General features: G+C 38.2%; 1 protein-coding gene across 1 annotated transcript in view; it reads right to left on the bottom strand.

The window, feature by feature from the left end:
* Positions 1–24884, bottom strand: part of LOC131079450 (uncharacterized) — a 163074-nt gene that overhangs the window by 29342 nt on the left and 108848 nt on the right. The window contains exons 20-22 of the mRNA XM_058017404.2: positions 6274–6465; positions 6091–6150; positions 5615–5949 (exon numbers count right to left, since the gene is read on the bottom strand). Coding sequence (XP_057873387.2) covers positions 5615–5949; positions 6091–6150; positions 6274–6465 — 587 coding nt within the window. The remainder of the gene's footprint in view (positions 1–5614; positions 5950–6090; positions 6151–6273; positions 6466–24884) is intronic.

Consider the following 24884-nt stretch of genomic DNA (forward strand, 5'->3'; position numbering starts at 1 on the left):
CCTTGTGCAACATGTTGGATGAAGTGGTGATGGATGTGGGAGTGCAGAATGTCATCCAAGTTGTGACTGATAATGCAGCTGCATATGTGGCAGCCGGAAAACTTCTAATGGCTAGACATCCGACATTATTTTGGAGCCCTTGTGCTGCCCATTGTCTTGACTTGCTCCTTGAGGACATAGGGAAACTAAGTTGGGTAAAGAAAGTGGTTGAAGATGGAAGGAATATCACCAAATACATCTACAATCACACATGGGTCCTGAATCTTATGAGAGAGCACACTGAAGGTAAGGATCTTGTGCGGTCGGGGGTCACACGCTTTGCTACCAATTTCCTCACCTTGCAGAGCATACTTGCTACACTGCCCAACCTGAAGCGGATGTTCGTGAGTGAAAGATGGTTGGGGAGTCCTTATGCTACAAAGCCTGAAGCAGAGAAGGTTGTGATTGCCATTTTTGATACTAATTTTGCCAAGATAGTGGAGGAGATCATCAATGTAAGTTTTGAAACTTTAATTGATGATTTATTATTTAATTTTCTAATATTTCAATCTGCTGATTTTGTTAGATTTTTTATATCTAGGTGTCAGAACCGTTGGTGAGGGTGCTACGAATGGTGGATGGGGATCATAACTCCATGGGGTATCTATATGAGGCCATGGATAAGGCCAAAGAGGCGATTCAACACTTGTATGGGTCAAACAAGACCAAGTATGAACCCATATGGCGCATAATTGATCGGAGGTGGAACCATCAACTCCACCAACATATTCATGCTGCTGCCTACTTCTTGAATCCCAAGTTTTTTTACTCTCTGAGTTTCAGAGCAGATGCAAAGGTTAGAATTGGCCTTGACACATGCATTCGAAGATTAGTTGATGATGAGATCCTTCGAGACCTGATACTTGATGAGTTGCAGAGTTATAAGAAGGCCTTAGGGGAATTGTTTTCTTCACCTGATTGCAAACGTAGGAGAGCCACCTTACGACCAGGTAAAAAAAAACATATGTTTAATTTTTACCATTTATTTCTCTCTTTAAGATTATTGAAATCTTTACAAGTTATAAATCACATTTTGTATCCTTGCAGATTTGTGGTGGGAAGATTATGGTGCCACAACGCCTAATCTTCAAAAGCTTGCCATCCGCATATTATCACAGCCTTGTAGTGCTTCTAGTTGTGAGCGCAACTGGAGTGTTTTTGAGAACATCCACACAAAAAAGCGCAATAGGTTGACTCAACAACACTTGAATGATCTTGTCTATGTGTGGTACAACATTCGATTACATGAGAAGAAGGTGCTAGGGCAAGATTCACATGAAGCACTTGACTTGGATGACATTGATCCATATGCAGCAGAATGGGTTGCTTCTCCTGATGATGTTGATAATGATTTGGATCCATTCCTTACTAATGAGCAGCTGAGTGAGTTGGAGAGGGCAGGAGAGGAATGGGATGCGGAAGTGGCAGCACGTGAGGAGGAGCAGGAGGTTGATCATGCAGCAGAGGCACCTGTTAGTGTTGAGGATGTTGCCACTACTTCAGCACCACCCACCCAGTGGCCACAATCTGTTTTGAGCTTTAGTCGTAGACGCAATTTATGATTTCTTATTTTCATTGATACCAAACTTTGAACTTGATATGTAATCAGAATTTCAGAGGTTCTTGTTTTGTGGTCTATGACTCTATAACTCTATGAGACTGTCACTATGATACGTTGATATGTATTGAACTCTTATACATATGTTGCACTTGGTTTTTGGTTTATGCTATGATACTTGCATTTGTTGCTATGTATTACCAAAAAAATTTGATTTATATATCATGGAAATCATATATGTTATACAAATTTGGTGTAAATGTGTGTTTTTGAATTATATATAAAAAAAAAATGTATTTTCAAATGTTCGATAAAGTTGCCGAGTTTTTTGCCGAGTTTTGGCGAGTCCCGAGTTTTTAAAATTTTTTGGCCTTGCCGAGTTATTGCAAAATCCGAGTTTTTCAAGCTTGGGTAGAACACTAGTGCCATTAGTCATTGGGGAACATTAATATAATTCTCTACTTTTCTTAATTCTAGCACGAATTTCATTTTTCCTTTTAATTGGGTAGGCGATGTAAGAATATATCTAAGAAAGTAGCAAACCCAAGATCAATATGCCCAAGAGCTAATCATAGAAAAATCTATTGGAGAAAAATGATAGAATAACAATATTCTATACAAAGGATGCAATGTGCAAATACACAAGATGGGTTTATACAAGATAGTTTACTCATATGAGAACTATAGATGGGTTTATACAAGATACATCACCAAGAGATGCAAATGGACAACCACTATGTGATGATTGGAGATGTACTCACATGTGAAGTACATCTCCACCAAACTAGGAAAGCAAAAATTCCATAAGAAAACTCAATGCGCTAGGTATGAACAAGATGAAAAATAAACTAGACTAGTAAATGATGCGTCCACATTCATATGTTCACACCAATGGGCACCTTTGTGCCCATTTTTTTTCTCCAAAGGACTAGCACAAAGATTATTGCATATTTGGTTGCTCACCCTAACCTTTGGGAGTTTGAGGTGCCACCATTATTGGAACCAATGACTTTGTAAGTTTTCCTGCATTTTTCACAACCAGTTCAAACTCAGGTTGAGAGTTTTAGGAGTGAAAAAATCAGATGCTGGCAATTTTCGGACTTCACAATTCTTTAAGGATATCACGACATATGATCATTGAATGTGCGAGTTGGTTATGGCATGATACTACGCAAGTGCCAAGTAGTAGTCAGATGTTACTTCAACTAACCAGCTAGCATGGCCCGGGCAATAGCCACATGTCACTTTCATATATATTATATGATATATCAGGTGACTTCATGGTGGGACCTAGATGGTTAAATAACTCCATAGCTAGTGTGGTGGGTGATACTTCGATTGGACACACCACTATTCCGGGATAGCTAGGACACGTGGCAGTCTGATAGCTCTAGTATATATGTGGGTAAGCAGAAAACTATTCAATGTTTATGGAAACTGCTAGGCGACCAGCCTAAGACACTTGAGAGATCATTGGAGCTTGCCTTTATTTTAAACTGAGCCAAGCAATTGAGCGAGGAAAGCAGCATAGAATGGCTTCAACGAGTTTTAACTAGCTCTGGACTCAACAGATTCATTTTCTATGTAGGACATAGGGGCCCATAAGCCAAGCATCATAACTCAATCACATAGTTAAATATAATATTTGACTGAAATATTTAAAATGTATGGACTATTGGCTGCAGCTCCTGCTTCAACACACAGGATAATTTTTTCTGTTGGCATACTCCCCATCATAATCACACTCATGATGATCTCCTCAGACTGATGTCATTCCCTCACAACCTATCTAACTATTCCCGCTTCAACTGTCAACAAATCGTTGTCTAAGGATTTGAGAATAATTTGCCCTAGTCTTTCTCTGCACCATTGAGATGATTGATCATCTTGATCTGATCAATCCTACCTGAGGGCATCTTTGAATCCTTTGTAATAATATTCTGCAATTATTTGAAGAGAAAAGACTCTGCAGGTTTAGAATATTCTGAAATTCCTTTGTAATTACATGTGCTGATGAAGATTCATCAACCAATCTTTTCTTTCCATGCCAAAGTTACTGAAACTTTGCTCTTCTTGCAATACAACCAGTGTCCCTCTTGTATTCTGCAATAGATATTTTTGTTGCTAATAGAATGTTGAATAGTGTCTGAAAGCCTTTAGCAGTGAAAATTCTTGTTGTAAAGACATGAATAGTTCCTTCTACTTCTTCAGGGAATACAAATTCAAGGAAAACTCCAGCATTCTCAGGTGAGTGATCACCATTCTCCTACGAAACCCAGGGACGCGTCCCCTACCTGAAAACCGCCGTCCCAGTCCTGGGGACATTCCGGGGACGTTTCAGGGACGGCCAGGGGACGTCCCCCCCCCCCGTCCCCAAATTGTCAGAATTTTGAGGGGACGTCCCCGAAACAGGGGGACGGCTTCCCTAGCTGGGGGGGATGTCTGTACGTCCCGGGGATGGCTGGGGATGGATTGGGGACGTCCCAGCTGTCCCGAGGACAGCTAGACGTCCCCCACATCTAGGGCTAGGGAAAAATATAAAAAAAAAAATGTCGTATTTTAAATTTTTCTAACATGGGCCCTCTATATTGAAAAATTTTAAAAATCGACTATCAATTTTTTTATTATTGAATTTGAATAGTTATGAAATCAAAATACGACTATCTATATTTTATTATTTTTCTAACATGGGCCCTCTATCAAAAATTAAAAGGCAACATTAAGCAATTTTAGTATTTACTTAGTACTATTTTGATTTCCATATCGCAATTGACAATGAAACAATATGGCAGCAGTGTGGCCTTTGGGCATTTTGTATGTTATTTCTTTAATATCTATTATGATATGCATATTGACAATGTGAATGAATTGAAATTCTGAATTATGAGTGCATATTGAGTATTGAGTCTATTGATAATGTTGTATGTTCGATGTTTGCATTCTAAAATGTTTTCATAGTATCATACGCATGCTATATCCATGTTTTCATATGAATATAATGTATAGATGCATGCTTTATCCATGTTTTCATATGAACATTTAGAATTTTCCTATATATTTTAAATTTTCCCTATATTTTATATAGCCGTCCCCTTTGCCATCCCCCCCCCATCCCCAAATTTGGCAAAAAAATTTGCCGTCCCGGAAACTCGTCCCCCTGTCCCCCCGTCCCCCCGTCCCGGAAACTTGGGGTAACGTAGCCATTCTCAATTTCTCATGCTTAATTTTAACCAAAGCGATTTCTCTTGAAACCAATCAAAACAAGTTTTTTTGTATCTCTAATGGGGTTTTCCAAATGTTTCTAAGGCTACTCAGCCTTTTATAAAACCTGCAATTTGTATTCCCTGTATCACTTATGAGCATTTATCATGCTGAGCATGAGTCACTGGTAGGATCCTGCATGATATACAGCCCAAAAGGCTCATCCACATCCGAACACTACTGTAACCACCAAAAAATTAGTGGATAGATATTGAACTTATGATACAGAAAGACCAGGATAAATTTCCTAGGCCTTCTAACCCAATGCCATCAGAATTTATTATTTATCCTTGCCATGATTTTCAACAACTGTGTTGATGGAATATAAGGTCCTTGATCCTTGCTATGATTTTTAACCACTATGTTGATAGGAAATGAGACCCTTGATCCTTGCCATGATTTTCATTCATTATGTTGATAGGAAAAAATAGAAATTTACTATTTACCAGAAGAGGTATACAACTAAGTTTCTGGGAAAAAATTCTTCTAATAATAAATCCTATCCATGGCTAGAAACTTTCTTTGCAAATAAACACATTCATACTGAACTCAAAGTCAAGATAGTGAATAGGCATTCTTGCTAAATGCCTTAAAAGTCAAAACCGATGCTAACATTATTTCAGTGAAGGCAGTCAAATATAACTAACTCATGGAATTGCTAAGAAAAAATGGAAGAACACATCACAAGTGAAATTCTACCTCAAATTAACATACAAAAGATACTCTACCAAACCAGGAGTCAAATGTAACTCGTACCTTTCAAAGAAATCAAAACTGGCAGCAGGCTTCTTTACTGTTCCTGGCAGTTTGGACTTGGAATCAACAACAGATGAAATGGATTTGTTTTGTACTGCTTCTCTGTTTAAACCCTTGGAATTAAAAAGATTTACTATTGAAGGTACACATTTGTTTCTTTCATTGTCAGAAGCGAAATGCTTTGATGCTTTTTCAACTGTAGAAAGATTATCAGTGTCTTTCTCTACATGTGTTTCAGATGCTTCAGTAATAGAGACTTCTTGTAGCAAGGTAGCTACTGCATTTGCCCGATCATTTCTAGCATTAAAATCACGCAATATTGTCTGCTTCTCAAACTGCAACAAAAATTGTTGAATGTAAAATCAAATCAATTAGCCTTTTGAGGAAATAAAGGCTAGCTACTCTGCAGCAGATTTAATCAAAAGGCTATGTCAAATCTGAGAAAGTGCTTACAAGTCAAAAACTTGGTAAATTACCTCGTGACTCAAAATCTGGCGCATAGCAGATGAAAGGAGATAATGACTTGGAGAATAGTCCTTGAGGAAGAAACAAGCATACAACCTTATTCAGGGCAGCTGCCAAATGTACATATACAACAATATTCTGACAGAAAACAGATCTATTACCAATCAAAACTAATAAGTTTACAAGGGTCAAACCTTGAAAGTAACAAATTCATTAATTGGTGGGCAAAAGCAAAGTTCGAGGGAGCCCAAAGTTGCATCCTGTCTCTGGTTTCCATGTGGAGAGAGAATTTTAGCCTTCTTGTAAGTTACGGCATAGTCAACCATAGCATTTACTAGTTCAAATATTTGGCTTTGCTCTTTTTCTGATAATAATCGTGATGCCACCTGAAGCACAAAATTTTGTCAGTTTTCCAATAGATGAGCACCAACTAGATACATGCTAGTTAGCACTGTATTAAGCCATTGTAGAAGATTAAATTTTAATGAATGATAAAATGTGAATTTGTCCTTGTGTTTCCTTTTTTTTTAAATAGACAAATAAAGTTGCATTTAGTGTTAAGAAAAGCTCTACATTATTTTGCCTCTAATAAATTTGAACTTAAAGCACACATTACATTATTGCAAGTTTTAAGTTCTTTGGAGTCTTTAACAGAAAAAGGTATAAAACTGCAATTTCACATGTGTGATCAAGTTATATCCCAGATTAATGTTTATTATTTAGGAGCCTATATATTAACAATTTCTGAAAAGTATTTCAAAACAAAATGTAGGGAAGGAGATGCGGATCACGCATAAATGTCTCCACACTTATAAAATAAATATTAGAGAATAACAGACATTTAAAAACAAAATTTAGAAAGTGACACATTTTGCTAATTGTTATTGGGTTTAGAAAGGTTAAATGATTAGAGTTATTGCATGGAAGTGAATTCAATATTATGTTAGGACTAAAAGGATGATTAAAATGTGGATCTATTGATTAATCTAACAGTCATAACCATAAACTTTTCTGGCAGTCTTGCTGAATATTTTCAAACGAAGCTGTGTTGATATCTGATTGCTAACTGATATGTCATTTCTACATAGAGTTTTCTAATATCGTTGTTATATATCTGGAACTACTTTATTTTAAGCCTAAGCTTTTGATATATATTGGTAGACTTTACTCTTTAGCTTTCAATATAGAAAAAAATATTGCGGTATACTGTGTGAATGGTCCTGATGGTAAAGGCATCTAGAGGGGAGAGAATTATACACCTCACTGAACAATATGTAAGGTAAATGTTATAAACTTATAAAAATTCCCGTGTGGGCTTCCATTAGGGAATTTCCATGTACCAAATGACCTTAAAATTTACCAACACCTATACCCTTACAAGTGCCAAAAAAAGAGAAAAATTAATGCATACTTCAATTTCAAAGCAACCATTAGAAAGACATGCATAAATAAAATATTCACTAGAAAGCCAACAAGACATGTAAATAACCAACATTGGTTGTAGATAAAACAATAATGTTTAAAAATCTTGTATTCAAATCTATCTACATGAATCAAATCAAAGAAAAACAAAGAGGCAATCGCATAGAGAAATACAACTGATATGAAATGGATCACTACAACTATATAAAGATACAAACACATCCATCCAACAGTCACAAATATGAAAATATCACCTCAAAATTGACAAACACTATGCAAACCAGTAAGGCAAGGGAGAGTCAATTTAAAGAAGTCTGCAAAGGGTTACAAAATTCAAGCGCAAATACATCAGAGTATATCCCAACCCTCACAAGGCCTTAAGCAAATTCAAGTCTGCATGAAAGTCATCTAATAAAGGTCAAGGTAATGGTTAGTTTTGTTGGAATCAAGAAACACTAAGAGGGGGGGTGAATCAGTGTTCTACCAGTTATCAGATTTTCTACTTTAACTTTAAACCACCGGAAGCACAAGCATGAAACTGAAATGCAGAAACTCAAAACAACCAGCCACAAAATCATAACACCAAGATTTTTACGTGGAAACCCAAATGGAAAAAACCACAATGGGATTTGAACCCACAATATTATTCAACTATAACCAGTAGTAAAACAATATTACATGAGGGGGAATGCACAAGCATTCAAGCACACTGCCTAGAGCTCACTGCTCAATTACAATAATGGCTACAACCCCGGAAGGCTCACTACCTTACTGATCAATTACAGAGATGAAATACAATGAAAGAACTCCAAAATAGCATCTAACAATGCTTGGATGAGTTCCGGTTAAGTGTCAAATCTCTAATTGTATCTGCTTTGCAACTCTGCTTTGTTTCTTGTCTCAGTCAGCTACCGGATCAAGAATGCGCACGTGAAACTGTGCTACAAAGGATTCTCAATCACCACTCGCTCGCATATCAATCATACACCACACACCAAAAAGATCTTTTGCACCGGTCTTATATATCCACAATCACAAAATAGATCATTCATCAAGTCGGCCTGCTAATGTAACATGTGTCATATGTCGGCTTGACCGGATCACCAAAGATAAATGCAGATCACCAAATCGATGATAAAATTGTCTCTATGTCGGCCCAATCATCCCATACACGATTCATATCACCACAATCACCGGAAAGCTTCCGGACCAAAACTGCTATGTTCAACCTGAGATACCGGTTAACTAGCTACCGATTGGCATCCGCTTATGGATAGGAATCTCAAGAAGAGTTGCCATCAATGACAACCCTAAACCAATAATCAAGCATCAAAATGCACCGGATGAGTGTCAATTGCCAACAAGTTTTTCAGATTAGCACCAAGTGAGACACCAAATTCGTGTTTGAGACTCCTCTTATGCAAGTATCCCACAAGGGGATTGTTTCCAATTAACCTATATATTGCTTGACCATATCTACAACTCTTCAACCTCTAGATGTAAACATGCATCGTCCACTAAAAAGTTCAATACTTTATTAGATTGATAAAGAATTCAAGCTCATTGAAGCCCACTGAAGAAGACATTAACTAATAGATCTAACAATTGGATCTAGATTTTCGAACATGTAAACAGTTGATCAAATGGAAATCTGTAGTTTCTCCAAGTTTGTTTTATTCTTAACTCTTTCTCATTGGAAGTTTGTTTCATTTGAATGGTCTAAAAACTGTTGGTATGAATTGGCACACTACAAACGTTTTTAAGGTACTTTTTCTCCATGTTGAAGGGGTTGAAAAAGCTGATAAACATCCATGAATATTATATCATTGACATCATATTCATTTCAGTGTCTTCACTTGTGTAATTGATTTACTGGGTAGAAATTGAATACATAAGGTAAACTTCCACAAAATAGTCAATGTTATGCTCTAATTTGTACTCCTGCAATTTTGAATGCATGAATGGTTGATTAAGTACTTCAGAGTTAATTTCAAGAAGGTTTTCACATATGCTTTAATTGAAATTAAAACCCAAAATGTTTATCATGAATTGCAATCTCTTTAATGGATTTGAGTAAATACTGTTCTCGTTGAAGGAAGTTTACTGTAAAAAATTGTTCGTAACATTTAATAATTTTTCTGCAAAGAATTGCTGAATTAAAGTATACTTTTATCCTCAACCTTTTATTTCTATTTTGGTTATTTCTTATACTCTAATTAATGTTTAAGGTGACATATTAGTTTTACAATAGCCTATTTCTTTTTTCTTTTAGTGTCTTGAAACTTGAAAGTCTTTAAATATTGAATTTATAAGAGCTCCTTGTGTGTGGCAGGCAAATCATGCATTGATTTCTTTGAGGCCTAAAATGAGAGGAATTCGATTCTTGAACAAGAGTTATATTCCCTTATCTGTTGTGCATGTGAGACACACATCAGCACAACCAAATTGATGAACAAGATCAATCACTTTTCAGTTGTGTTTTGAGTGGCAATGGGCTGTCCTCATAAAGTATCTCTTTGTCAAGTCTTGGTCACAAAGCCTTTCACAAATTTGAAATATTGTGTACCACTCCAAATCTATGTTACCCCAAGTTTCCAGGATGGGGATGTGTTGACGTGTATTTTATACACAATCATACACAGAATAAAATACCATTAGGCATCTTATCCTCTCTTGAGAAAATAGTCTCTAACTGCTGAAGATCTGCAAAAAGGATCAGTTAGATGGACTCCAAGGTTCTTTTAGTGGGGTCTCCACGTGTGGACAAGCTTTTTAGTGGTATGATGTGATTTGCTGTTTCCTCCAAGGAGTCTTACGTATTCAAAGCTCGAAGATTTTACTAAACTAAAGGAACTTTCAAAAAAAGCAAAAGATAGGGTTTAAGAGGTCTAATCTAGCCTAACCCTATGAACGACTTAGCATGAATGAGATTTGGCAAGACTCAACCAACTTCAATTTTGCCATAAGATAACAACTCAATTGAAATTAGTGCGATCTTCTAAGGTAATAATGATGTTCAATGCATCAAAGACCAAGGACACTACTACGAAGGTACATATCCTAGATACGACAATGCTTGAAGGTTAAAGACTCAAAATGTTCTCCAATCGACCACGCAAGGCTTTCCTACAATCAGCAAGAAGCTAGTGGTTTGGATTGCGAATCTTACCAAATATCAAATCTCACACTTAGTCTTTCAAATTAACAAACTACTTTGATTGAGCGTGATTCAAGTACATCCAACAACCATGAAGATAACTTAAGAAATTTGCAACAAAACACCATAACTTCAATATTTTATTGATTTCCAAGTCATCATATACAACAATTGCTTGAATTTCTCTCTTCAAGACTCAATCTTGCTACAAAATAAAATTGCTTCTAACTTTAATCTCTCTATTTCACTCTTATCTGACTATTACACTATTATCTATTAACTGAAAAATGGGGGTATAAATAGCATCCCCAGTTACAATGAAAGGTTCAGATTGAAAGTAAATCAACGGACAAGATCATGACACCTAAACCCTAATTAGGGTTTGTTACAAATGACCTCCTTTTTACTGAACAATATTAAATACATAGCCAAATATTAAATTCGGCACAAAAATCTAGGAGGTATCAACCAATGAGAAATAAGATGTCATGTCATCTGTAACAACCTTTCATCTAGAATCTTATTCCCTTTCCAATTCTCTTTCTTAGCATATGCAATGAATTTTGTCACGATTCCTTCAATTTCTGTGATTGGAATCTCGGGAAGATTCTTGATACTCTCTTCTAAGTGGATGACCTGATCAAATGCATCTAGAAGAGCTGCGTCCCAAGTAGGTTCAAGTTCCTTTGTTCTATCAATCAGGAGCATGGTGGCATACATCTGATCATACTGTTCATCTGTAACATCTGCGTCCTTGCGAAAGATGATCTTGATTCTATCCTCAAATTCCTGGATATCCACATCTGTCTCGACCTCGATCCTTCTGCCAAGAATGGTACGAAGTACCTCAAATACTCTGTCCTGGATCGGATTGATCACCTCCTCAACTTGACCACATCTAACACTGATGTCCTCGAAGAGAACACTCTTTATATGGAGTAAGGTTGACCACTGAAACAAACTGTGAGAATCACCTTCTAAGATCCTCTCCTGCGTTAAAATTCTTCTGGATGTGTGTCTTATTACTTTCAAGACAGGGATGACAACGTCCTTGGTATGGGCAAATGCAGCTACTGTTGTCATCAATCTGTGGATAATCTCAAGAACTTGGATAGCCTGATGAATGATCTTCGACATCCTTGTAACAAACTCTATGGCCATTGTATGAGATCTATCCATCCAACTACATGTACGCTGGACCAGGTTCCTGAATCTTTCTGCTTCATTAATCGATTGAAGGGGCAATGCCTGCACTGGTGACCTAACTGGATCCTGACGTCCCAAAGGTTCATTGATGTGACTGAAATATGTCCTCCATGCACCGACCTCTCTCTCAAGCTTTCTATTCTTTTCTACTTCTTCTCTAAGCTTATCCTTCAATGCCTCAAATGTGTCGGTGGCATCATCTAAAGTTTGCTCTGCTGTGGATGGTCCTAACTCAATAGTCTGTATATGATAGTCTTCTGCTAGGATCTCACCCTCATATTTGTCTGCTGCTGGTGTAGCTATCTGCAGTTTTCTAGATCCAGTCTCATCTCGAATCATCTTGGACATCTTTGTAGCCTTCTTCTTTTCTGTTATCACATGTGAACGTCCAACAAGGCTCTCTAAGTCAATTGCATTGTCCTCGTCCTCAATTACGATCACCCTAGTCAATCTTTCCTTCAACCAATCTGGGATATTCGATCTTGTCTCTTGAACTTGGATTTCTTTATGTACTATTTCTTCTTGTCTGGGAGGAGATGTTACTTCATTATCTTCTTCTAAATCATAGTCTTGGAGAGATCCATCTGACGAAACATGCTGTGCCTGTCCTTCTTCCTGTCTGTCATTCTGTACCATCGACTCCATGGACTCTTCCACTCGAACTGTTCTATTCTCTGGTCTGGAAGAAGTACCTGGCGCTTGATCTTTGTTGGCACCTTGCTTTTTCTTGGAAGATTCTTTCTTTTCCGATCTTTCCTTTCTCTTCGAACCTCTCGAATGGAGATTGCCCTCACTGGCACATCGAAGGTTACCTTCACCTGAATTCCTAGGATTAGGATTGCCTTCACTAACACTTGCTCCACCTTCGGCTGGTTTCTCTTCCAAAGTAAAAGACATAGCTATGCCTTGTTCCCTCAACTTCTGATGCTGAACGTCTACCCATCTGCGAGTACAAGACAAGACTGGTGCCATCAAATCATCTGAATCCACGACCTCGGGCTCATTCCAATTCAAACTTATTGTTTTTCTTTCTCTATCATATGAAGACTGGATGTGCCTGCCATTGTCCTGAGCTTGGTCAGCCACTCTGTAAATCCTGCATTTCCTGATGAAATCCAAAGGCAATCTAGAATGTATCTTTCGTTTCACTTCGAGATCATCTAAGAGGTTCATCATAAAATCTTCAATTTGGTGCTCATGCTTAAATCTTCTACCGACCGTCTCCTCTAAATGTCCATGTGGATCAAAACTATTCCTCCAAGCAAAAGATGAAAAAGAATACAAGGCTAACTCCTTCTCTGCGTCATCCATGGCTAAGACATTAGGACATACCTCAACTGAATTACCCAAAATAATAGGTACCTGGACTCCATTCTGATGTCTGTGTCTGAATGCCTTCACATATGCTGCCAATTGCCTTGTTACTTCAAGTAACACAATTCTGTCTGTCGGGTACCTCGGCAACATGTATGGAGGTAAAGGACATCCATGCACTCTAATGTAAGTGAACTTGGGAAACTGAATGAACCAAGCACCGTACCTCTTGATGAACTCCTGGGCATCCTGAGATAATCTGTTGTGAATCCCTCCTTGCAACGTCCTTGTGATGTTCATCGTGAAAGTATCATTGACTAACTTGTAGTTCTTCCCTGGTGGATGATGCAAGTAGGTATAGGATTCACAAGCTCTGACCTCGCCGGGTCCTCTTCCAATCACTCCTCTGTGGGGTAGTCCTGCGTACTCAACGCTCCTGATTAAGGCATAGATGACGTATGAACTAATGTGGAAGGACTTAGTAGCCCTGAGTCTTCTCAACTGTACGTCTAAGCAATGGCTAATTATTCTAGCCCAATGTATCGTACCCTTTCCTTGAACAATCACCTGGATGAAGTAAAACATCCACTTCTCAAAATAGAAAGCATGAGGTGCTCCTGTAACTCTGTTGAGCATGGTAATCAAATCTCTGTATTCCTCCTGGAAATCAATCCGGTGCGGTGTGTTCGGTACTTTGCTCAGACGGGGACGACTCTTGAGTAGCCAATTCTTGTTGATTATGCTTAGGCAAGCATCTGGATCATCATCGTACACTGATCTGGCTCCTTCAATGCTCTTATATATCATGTCCCTGTGCTCTGGAAGATGGAAGGCTTCACTTATAGCTTCCTCTGAAAGGTACGCCAAAGTGTTTCCCTCATTGGACACAATTGTCCTGGACTGTGGATTGTAGTGACGGGCACACTCGATCATCAACTCGTGGCACTGAATAGCTGGAGGAAAACCGGCCGCCTTGATGATGCCACTCTCTATAATTCTCCGGGCGACAGGTGATGGCTTGCCAATGTAAGGGACCTCTCGGAACTTCTTCGTGCTAAAGTTCCCCAAGTTGGTATCTCCAATGTTGCTCCACTTCGACACGATCTTGGTCTCCACCTCTTCGGTCTTCTGATCTTCTTTCATGAGAGCCGAGCGGCTGGTGGATGCTCCCGCCTTTGGGGTCGCCATACCTACACAACATTTCATTATAAGAAATAGATTTTGCAATAAATAACGGTGAATAAGAGAGACAAAGTTTTTAGGAAACCTCATGATAAGTCTCTAGAGTTATCATTTCCTAAAAACAACGATTGAGCTAAGAGAAACTCAAAAATCAAAAATTCAAAATTTGGAATATGACGATGAATGAATAAAGCAATAATAATAAATCGCCATACCTCAATAGAGAGCTAACTCTAGAATGCAAAAACAAAATTCGCCTAGGCAAAATTTGAGGTATAAAATAGTCTTCAATGTGGTCTCCTCAAAATTGACTTTGCCACCTCTGGAGTGAATGTGATCTTCAAGTATCGCCTTAGACGTGGTCTTAAATGATCTTCAAATTTGCCTTTGACAAATCGCTCAAACAAATCCTCCAAGTCTTTAGCAAATTCGCCTTAATGTATCCTCAAGTTCGCATTTGATGTGGTCTTCGAATTCGCACCACCCTTGATAACTAAGCGCCACCCTTGGTCTTCAACGTAATTCGCACTCCACACAAGATGATATTAGCGCCACCTTTGGTTTGAAATCGCAACACCTTTGAACACACTTCGCACTATATTCGCCTCCTCTTAATTCGCATGAAGAAAGGTAAAAATGATTATGTGAAAATGAAATCTTTCACCCTTCATATATAGCGCGCTCATCCTTTCACCCCTTAGGCCGACTTGCTTAATAAAACCATTTTTTAAATGATTTGCAATAAAATAACAAGGCCGACTTGCTTAATTGGGCGTTCCAAATCGATTTTATATTAATTAATTAATTAATTATTAATGCCTTGCGTTTTTTAAATGTTAATTTCGATTTTAAATAAAAGGCAAAAAATAATTAATAAAAGGTAACGCCATATTAAATGCTAAATAAAATGGATATTCAAATTTTAAATTGATTTAGCATTTGAGGAAAATTCGAATTGCTTACTTGGTGCCAAAACTATGAAAACAAAGGGGACGTACCTCATCGCCCTGGTCCCTTGGAGAGGGACAGGAGCGATCCATTATTTGGTCTGGATTTTTGCATTTTTTACGTCTAACTCCTTCATCTCCACGTTCAATATTGATCATCATGATAGGTTCTTCGAATTTGATCATCTTGCATGTGTGCTTAAGGGCCTCTTTAATGCTCATCGCCCTGGTCCTTGTCCAAAGGACAGGAGCGATCTTCTAATTTCCACGTTCAATATTCATCTTTGTTCCTCGATCTTTCATTATTGGCGAATAACATCCTTTGTTCGTGTCTTTTGCGCTTATTCCATTTGTCTTCATTATGTGTTTGGATGCATTAAAGGGATCATCGCCCTTGTCCCTTGGAGAGGGACAGGAGCGATCCACGTTTTCTCCTTAACCTTGGCAAGTTTAAACCTCAATCTTCGTTGTGATGTCTTCCAAACGATGTCCCTTACCTTGCTTAACCTCGCCTTGCCTCGTTTTTGAAAGAATATGCGTGCCTTTTGATGATATCGCCCTGGTCCTTGCCCAAAGGACAGGAGCGATGTGAGCTTTTACCTTGATTGGCAATGTTTGGACGTTCAACACTCTTGCGAATTATCTTCAAACGATGCCTTGGACCATATGCTATCTTATGACGTCTTGACTTAGTTTGAATTTGAAGCAAAACGAGGAATCCAAAGAAAATCGCCCTGGTCCCTTGGAGAGGGACAGGAGCGATATAGTCTCCATGCTCAAAATGATGATCATTTTACGTTCAAAACCCTTGTATATCATCCTTTTATCATACCATGGACCCTTTAAAACATTGCAACATCTTGTCCTTACGTAAATTTTGCATGAAATGACCAATGCATTCAACATCGCCCTGGTCCCTTCCTGAGGGACAGGAGCGAACTAGGCTATAGGGTGTCAATCTCTTCATTTTAACGTCCTTTGAGTGTTTGCGCATGATGAAGACGCCTTGAAATGTCCCTCACCACCTTGTCTTGACTTGTGTCGACCTTGAACTTTGGAGGAACGACCTTGAACTTGCGTAGGAAGTATCATCACCATTGTATCGCCCTGGTCCCTTGGAGAGGGACAGGAGCGATCCTTCCCTTGTGGCCACTATCTCACTTTGCCAGGTTCCAAGTTTATATTCAACGGACTCGTCCCTCTTCACTCTATTCGCCCATGCCTTGACATCATCTGTAACTTTGCAAGAAAAGCAATTATATCAAAAATCGCTCTGGTCCCTTCCTGAGGGACAGGAGCGAACTAGGCATGTAACACTGTTATGGACGTCCCAAAAATCTTCAATTTATATTCAACGCATTTATCTCATGTTTTCCCTTGTTTTTGAACGTAAACTTGCCTTGACCTTTGTCTGGATTTTGCATAATGAAGGAAATCGCTCTGGTCCCTTGGAGAGGGACGAGAGCTACAAGGTACCTCGCCCTGGTCCCTTGGAGAGGGACAGGAGCGATTTAGTCAATATAGGTCATTCTCCTTCGTTTTTGCATCTCAAATTATATTCATTTGGCAAAGCATCTTCCTTCGGACCCTTTCAAATTGTTAAGTTTTCAAAATCTTGCAAGGACAAGGCGAAATTTGAATTGCAGCTCCGGTCCTTCACTAAGGGACAGGAGCGATTTTCCTCCTGGAGGCATTTCTGTGCTCATGAAAATCTTCAATTTATATTCAATGGAAAGATATCGCCGTTCTCCATCGCTTCCAACTTGAAATTTGTCTGGACTCTGCAGGGATGATGAGATATTTGAAAATGAGCTCCCGTCCTTCACTGAGGGACAGGAGCGATTTTGCTCCTACAGGCCAAAATAACATGATTTCTCACATTCTAACACTTCACGAGGCGAAAACAAATCAATTCCAACGCCCAGGATCAAAATCAAAAAAAAGTCAAAATTTGGTCAAAATATTCAATCGGACAAAAATTCACATTTCACTTTCAATACTTAGACAAATTTAAGCTCTGCATTAACATTCCAATTGAAAATTAGACCAATTTGGCGAATTCATTGCATTCAAAATTTGCATCCTAGAAAAGGAAGCTCAAAAGCTCTCAAAACGACTGGGTTTTGGCCTGAAAAGACAGAAATTTAAAACCCTAAGGCTTGACCCTAAATCCAGACGACTAACCGACTAACAAAACCCTAAAAACGAAAGCAAAAGCGAGCGAAAAACGAGCAAAAAGAGGGGGTCCCCATTTGCGATGGGGCGATGTGTGAAATGGTCACAACAGGATGGCAGGAGACAGGTTTCCAGGAAAGCGATTTTTTTTTGCCAATTTTGGGGATGGCTAGGGGACAGCAAAAGGGATGGCTATATAAAATATAGGGAAAATTTTAAATATATAGGGAAATTTTAAATGTTCATATGAAAACATGGATAAAGCATGCATATATGCATTATTCCATATGAAAACATTATAGAACCTTAAGTTTTAACATACAACATTTGTGTTCAAAATTCATTGTCAATACTCAATATGCATTCATAATTCAGAATTCATTGTCAATATGCATGTGATACTAAAATAACTAATATACAAGATGCCCAAAGGTTACACTGCTGCCATATAGTTTCATTTTCAATTACGATATGAACATACAAAAAAACAAAGTACACCGCTGCCCTAATCTGCATCTCCTAACACTGCATCAAAATCAGAGCCCTACTCTGAGTCTCTACCAATGTCATGGTCCACGTCCACCTCATCCGATGGAATCCCAACCAAACCCCTTTGGTGTCTCCTCATCAACCTGGGCCACACTTCAGGATCAACATCCCACTGTAGATTCAACCTCTTTTCCTTCTATCCTGCTGCCCCTCCTCTTTCAATGGCTGCTTTCTTCAAACCCTCTAGCTGCTCCACTTTTTTTCCTCTCATACAAATGATCAAATAAGTCAATCTTTGGCTAATGACTTTGGGTGACTGAGGAGGTAGGGGCCCACAAAACAATTAAAAAATGCATTTTTTGCAACTTGAAAGTGTTTTTTATTTTAAAGTCTACCTGATGCTAGGAATGTCTAGCCATCCCCAAGGCAGTTGGGGGACGTCCTAGACATCCCCAAGACGGCCAGACACCTCAGTGTCAGGGGACACCATTTCTAATTTCAAGTGGAAAAGGGGACGTTAGAGGGACGTCCCTTGGCTGTCCCCATGTCCTCAGGACATCCCCAGTATAATGACGGAATTTTCAAGACTGGGGATGTGTCCCCGAGTTTCGTAACTCCATATTGAAATCTGGTAGTAACAGCTTCCAGAGGGATCCTTCAAGTCAAAAACCAAAAATGGTGATTTGGAAGAGTTTCCAGTAGTTGAGAACTGCCAACGGTAGCCTGATGATATGACCCCATCAAGATGGGGGTTAGCATTTTGAGTGGCAATGATGGCCCGTCCTCATCAAGTCTCCCTTTGTCAAGTCTTGCTGAAGATGCCTTTCACAAATGTGAGATATTGTGTACCACTGCAAACTGAAAACTGGCAGTAAAAGTTTCCAAATGGATCCATAGAGTCAAAATCCGAAAATGGTGATTTGGAAGAGTTTCCAGTAGGTTGAGAACTGCCAACAACAGCCAAGCAATGTAACCCCCTCGAGTCAGGGGTTAGCATTTTGAGTGGCAATGATGGTCCACCTCACCAAGTCTCTCTTTGTCAAGTCTTGATCAGGAAGACTTTCACAAATATTGTGTACCACTTGAAACTGAAAACTGGCAGTAATAGTTCCCAAATGGATCTTTCAACTCAAAAACCAAAAATGGTGATTTGGAAGAGTTTCCAGTAGGTTAAGAACTGCCAGCAATAGCCTAGTGATATAACCCCTCCAGGAGGCCTGACAAAACATCTATGCATTAGTATCAAAAAGTTCATTTGCCACAAGACTACCTCAACAGCAAAACACAAGAGGCATACTTTTACAGGGGGGATGATTGTTTCATCAATGGCAGATCATAGTTATTTCTAGATTGCATAATGGAATGCTGACTATAAAAGAGTTTTCAAGCATTTCAATGGGATGAAACTTTTCAAAATCAAATTCGGAGATTTTTTGTAGTTCCACTACAAAACACTTGGAGGGTTTCTAGGCTTCATTTTGCATAAGACTCAAATGGAGATCATTCATTTGGTAGAAGACTCGCACACAAGAGTTGTCAAAATTAAGTTTTAGAGCATACAATAAAGACAATGAAACTTTTAGTGAAGGTCTTTGCTAATAGGTTGCTTCAGCATCTTAAGCATTCTCAACTTGATTAAAATATCCAAAGAGTATCCACAGCAAATTCCAAGATGAAGTGATAAATGTCAATTTACCAACCATTCTTTTATTAATAATAAATTAATTGATTGATCTATAAATGAATTGATTTTATCTAATGATAAAGTGTTTAAATAACCCATTAACTATTTCAAATCCAGAAAATATCATGAGGTCTCTTGAACTCAAAATTTTACTCTGATTTGTATCATAAATAATTCATAAACTAAAAGGGGAATGTACAGTTAAAAAAAGGCATAGATATTAAGTAAGTTGGTTTAAGAATAATATTAATGTCTTGAATTAAGACATGCAAGCTACTGTTTTAGAAATGTTGATATAAAAATAAATTCAAAAAGACTTACATGTGAAAAGAGAAAACGTGGAGACAAAACGGAGCTTGAATGAGTGAACTCAAGTCAATTGTTCCAAAATTAAAGAAGTAGAGACTGAAACTTCAAGTTGTAGGCAGAGGTGGTGGTTTTAATGGAATCCCACTTCCAACTCATCATGTTTGCAAGCCCACCTTCATACCCATTACAAATGCATGTCAAGTTTTAATTGTATCCACCTTGCCTATAACTCAAAATATTTTAATTAATTTACAAGAAAGGTCATCTCATGCTTCTACTTTAAGGGGAAGGGGGTCAATTGCTACCATGAGGTTAACTGCATAATTTTAACCACTCAAAGAAACAGTTGCAAACCCTATCTTCCTAATTCAACTCAGTGCCCTGGTCTTCAGCTTCCACTTCTCACTTTAGAGAAAAGAGGATGCATTTTATTTGAATGAAGATTCTTGGTCAAAAATGGCATATCCTCATTTTCATAAAGAAGACATTTGGTTGAAGCATGTAGTTGAAAATGAATGCAAGCTGAGATGCTGTTGAAGCATAGTGTCTTAGTTTGCTTATAAACAAATTTCTGTATGACAAGTGCTGAATTGTTAAAAAAGAGTTTGCTCTGCAAGGTATTATCAACATCACCCATTGCACTTGCAAATAGTTGAGATGGCCATCATTTGATTTAAACACAACCAGATTTGACTGCAAGAGTGTGTGCATGCTTATCATAACCAAATGCAACTGTGCTAAAGAGTGGAAAGTGGCACTGCCATCTGAAAGAGAGGTTCTGAAACAAACTCAGGCCTCTAAGATCATGTTGGAAACATAATGCCTGGCACCTATTTATTTGAAAACAGTATTCAAAAGAAAAAGACATCATACAAGTTGGTTTTAATGGTTTTAATTATTGATGCAATTGGGATTAAAAAATCCCTCCAAGATCTAATACCATTGTCCTATCCCCAAGCCACAGGAAATCCGTGTAAAGAGTAGCATTCAATAAAAGTTAGTTAGACACCTGACACCTGATTTGTTTGACAAAATGTAGCAAAGAAATGTGCTCTCATAAACTGAAAACATTGCTGGACGTGCACAAAAAATTTGTTGTTACCTCCCTGGTCTTGTCTTGTAATTAATTTTTGATACTCTTCCGGGGTAGTGCTGATAGGATATGATCCTGCTCTAATCTGGGATAATATGCATACTGTGACCAAGATGGCAGTCTGATATTATATCTATTTTGTATTGTGTTCGCTTTATATTTAATAGAAAAAAAAACATTTGGAGAAATCTCAATAAAACTTTGAATTTCGTCGTTGTTTAAAAATTTACTAAAACTGCCAGGATTAATTTTAAGGCATCTGCACATCATTGCAATCTAGATTTTTATTCTTCCTTGCAAATAAAATTATATTTTTGTGCTAAAAGATTCTTGAATGATCATCAATCACATACCTTTCTTCAAGACCTTGTTTGCAGAAAAATATCCTTTGAGCTCCATTTAAACCAATTCCTATCCCAAAAACACCATCCCTCAATGATCTCTATTCTAAAACCCCACCATTTTGTGGTGATTTACTTAATTAATCATGAAATACTAGATGATATAAAAGACTCTTCATTTACTCACAAGGCACAAGACATTAGGATATGGACTTCAAATACAAATTTTCACAAACTTGAAATTTCCAATATAAACCCCAAATTCTTTGAAGCGATACTCAATTCAGACCATGGGACAAACAAGTATTTCAGAAGCACTAGAAGCTTTTAGAGCCAATGGCGGCGACATCGCCAATTCATCAAGAGGGCACGGTTGTTCATATCAAAAAAGAGTTACTCAAAGGTGGAGCCTGCAAAAATGAGCAGAGTTTTATAATAATCACCCCTAAAAAAAATTGTTTTTTCCAACCAACGAAGTTCACATTAAAAGAATGCAAATAGTGATCCTTGCTGTCATAAAGTTCTGATATTCACCTTCATAGTGCAACTGCATATAATTGCTGTTACAAGTTTCTAGGAAACTAAACATTCAGCATTGATGCTTCATTACACAAAATGGATAAATATATGAAACACAACATGAAATACATTATAACAGAGCTGATGAAGATTATTGCAGGTCTTCTGTTCACAATTTACGGATCATCACAGCCATGGAAACTCCTCAAATTCACTTCCAGTCACCTTGGTGCACTTCCCAAAGATGGCAATCAGCAACAGACACCCTTCCAGCATTCAAAACTCTCAACAAGGCAGGAAAAAAGGAGATTACAGGTCTGCAACTATTTTATGATATACCTAGCATTGACAGGGGCGCTGCAACAGGGGTGACCAGCACTCAGAAAATTCCCCAAACAATAAACTTGCTTATCCAACCTGAAATTGTTTGCAAATGTTGCCTATGAGCTAGGCATCACTTTTGGGCTGGAGATGGTCCTCAAAACTTAGGCGTCCCAACCTAGATGGCTCACACCAAGCAACACAAGTGACCCATTAATGAATGGTATGGCCCCTCACAAAAATTAATATCATCTACAAATAACTTTAAAACCAACCTTAATCTAGTTGCCCAAGCATAAGGAAGATGACTCTAACAATCATCGATAACTTCAACCCCTTATTAAAACCTCACAAGCATGAAATTATGGTACAGCCTTGCTAGGGCATCACATGGAAAAACACAACTGTACAGCCAGCAAAGGAGACTCTAAAAACACCTTTCAAAACACCAGAAAATCTCTAAAAAAGAACTCCAAATATAGGGCAGTAGAAGGCTTGGGTGAAGTGGTTACATTTGGGTGAGAATTGTTATACTTATAACTCCACCTATCACATGTCCATCAAGATGTCTCCTTCCATGGCTTTGTATGGGTATGAAGCTCCTAGCTTGATTGGTTTGTTGTTTGGTTATAGTAGAGTGCCTAAGGCCAAGTATTTATTGCAGCAATGTCAAGACATAATGAAATCTTTGAAAGATAACCTCCAACATGCTTAGACTCAGTAGAAGTTGCACATCAAACAGCACCTTATAGAACGTACATTAGAGGTAGGAGACATGGTCTATTTGAGATTGCAGCCCTACAAGCAGTCCACTCTCAAGAAGAGTGGATTAAATAACTTGAAGCTAGGTTTCTACGACCCATTCAAGATTTCCAAGAGGATTGGAGAGGTGGCATATGAGCATAAGAGTCCCAATTGCTGTAGGAAACTAATTATTTTCCATGCTATCCTCCAAAAAGATATTTCATTGAGTTATGACGGCTAACAAAGAGGAGTCATATTCCCCCTAGGAGACTTGAGCTCGCTTTTTTCTTTTCTCTTATTCCAACACCCAATCACACCTAGATGATTAATACAAGTATTTCTATGTTGAAAAGTTTGGCAGCAGATTATATCCCACTCAAGGTGTATCGACAACTAGCAAAGTTGATGATTCAAAATACATTTGCAAGGCTGAACCAATGTGGCGGCTGAATAAGAAGTTCTATTTGAATACAATCCCTTCACAAAAACCAATGAAATTCTTCAAATATCCCATCACCATCCTTCATCAAGTACGAAAAACTTTAAAGATTGGCGGCTAGCAGATAGAATGGATGATATTTATTTGGAGCAACTAGAAATTATAGCAAAAACCTCTTTTTAAGTGCCTTAAGTATGCCTCTTGCTTCTCAAAACCAAAAAATCCTTTCATCTATATTTGTGAATCATTCCTTGAAATACAAACTCACAACTACAATATTAAAAATTAAATACCTAGATAAACTTTTGATATCACAATCTTCAAATTGGTCACATTCAGCACCAAAAGTGATTTCCTGAATGGAAACACTCGTAACAAAACAAGGGTTTCCATCCTGTTGTGCTGTGCACACACTCCCCATTTCCGACAGGGACCCCCTTTCTTTCGCTTGCTCTGTCGGTTGTTAGAATGAGAGAGGATAGATCTAGGGTGTATGGGGCATAGGGTGAAGTTTGAGCATGAGAGGAACTGAGTAAATGAAGAGGAGGGAGAAGGGTCTTCAATGGCCAAATCTGACCCCTAAAAGGGTCAATGAACAAAGTTAGCCAAAATTGAATTTAGACTGAAATTTGAAATTATCCCTCAAACTCAGTGGTTGCATCAGAAATCAGGCCTTTCCAAAAAACATTCCCACCACCGAGGTTTTGGCCGAACTTTCACCTTTCACTCACAAGTTCGGTATTAGCACTGAAAGTGGGATTATGTGTTATTCCTGGAATGTTTCCTAATGCTGAAATTTATACCGAACTTTCACCCTCCAATCAAAGTTCGGTGGTAGCATAGAAAGTAGGAATAAGCGCTATTCCTAAGGTTCTTCCTTAGATCAAGGTTTATCTTGAATTTGCTACTAAATCCAAATTTTACAATTACAAAGCACTAAGATTCGGGTAACCAACATTGGCATAAAGTTGCAGACAAAAGGAATGATGAACAACGTAGGATGATGTGCTTAGAGGGCTAGAGGCCAAGAAAAGTGAGTTGCAAACAAGGTATGAGTTCCTTGAAACTTGAGTTCCATCCTGGAAACTCAGTACTTCAACTACAAATAGAATTATGTGTTAAGCCTAAAATATTTCCTAACCCCGAAGTTTACCCCAGGTTTCACCTTTCATCCTTGACGTTCGCTATTTTCAAGCAAAATCAGATTATGCATTGTTCCTAAAGTTCTTCCTAACCCCGAGGATAGGTCCAAACTTTCACCCTCCAATCCAAGTTCGATGGTAGCATGGGAAATAGGATTAAGCAATGTTCCTAAATATCGGTATTTGCACAAGAAACGTGGGTTGAGCTTTGTTCCATTTATCTTTCCTAAGCCCGAGTTTGGCCACAAACTCTTTCAAGTGCTAAATGCTAGGTGCTTAAAGAACACTTTGAAGTCCAAATTCTATCAAATAAAGATCCTT

The sequence above is a fragment of the Cryptomeria japonica genome, chromosome 8 (assembly GCF_030272615.1).
Source record: "Cryptomeria japonica chromosome 8, Sugi_1.0, whole genome shotgun sequence".
In the NCBI taxonomy this organism is placed as follows: Eukaryota; Viridiplantae; Streptophyta; class Pinopsida; order Cupressales; family Cupressaceae; genus Cryptomeria; species Cryptomeria japonica.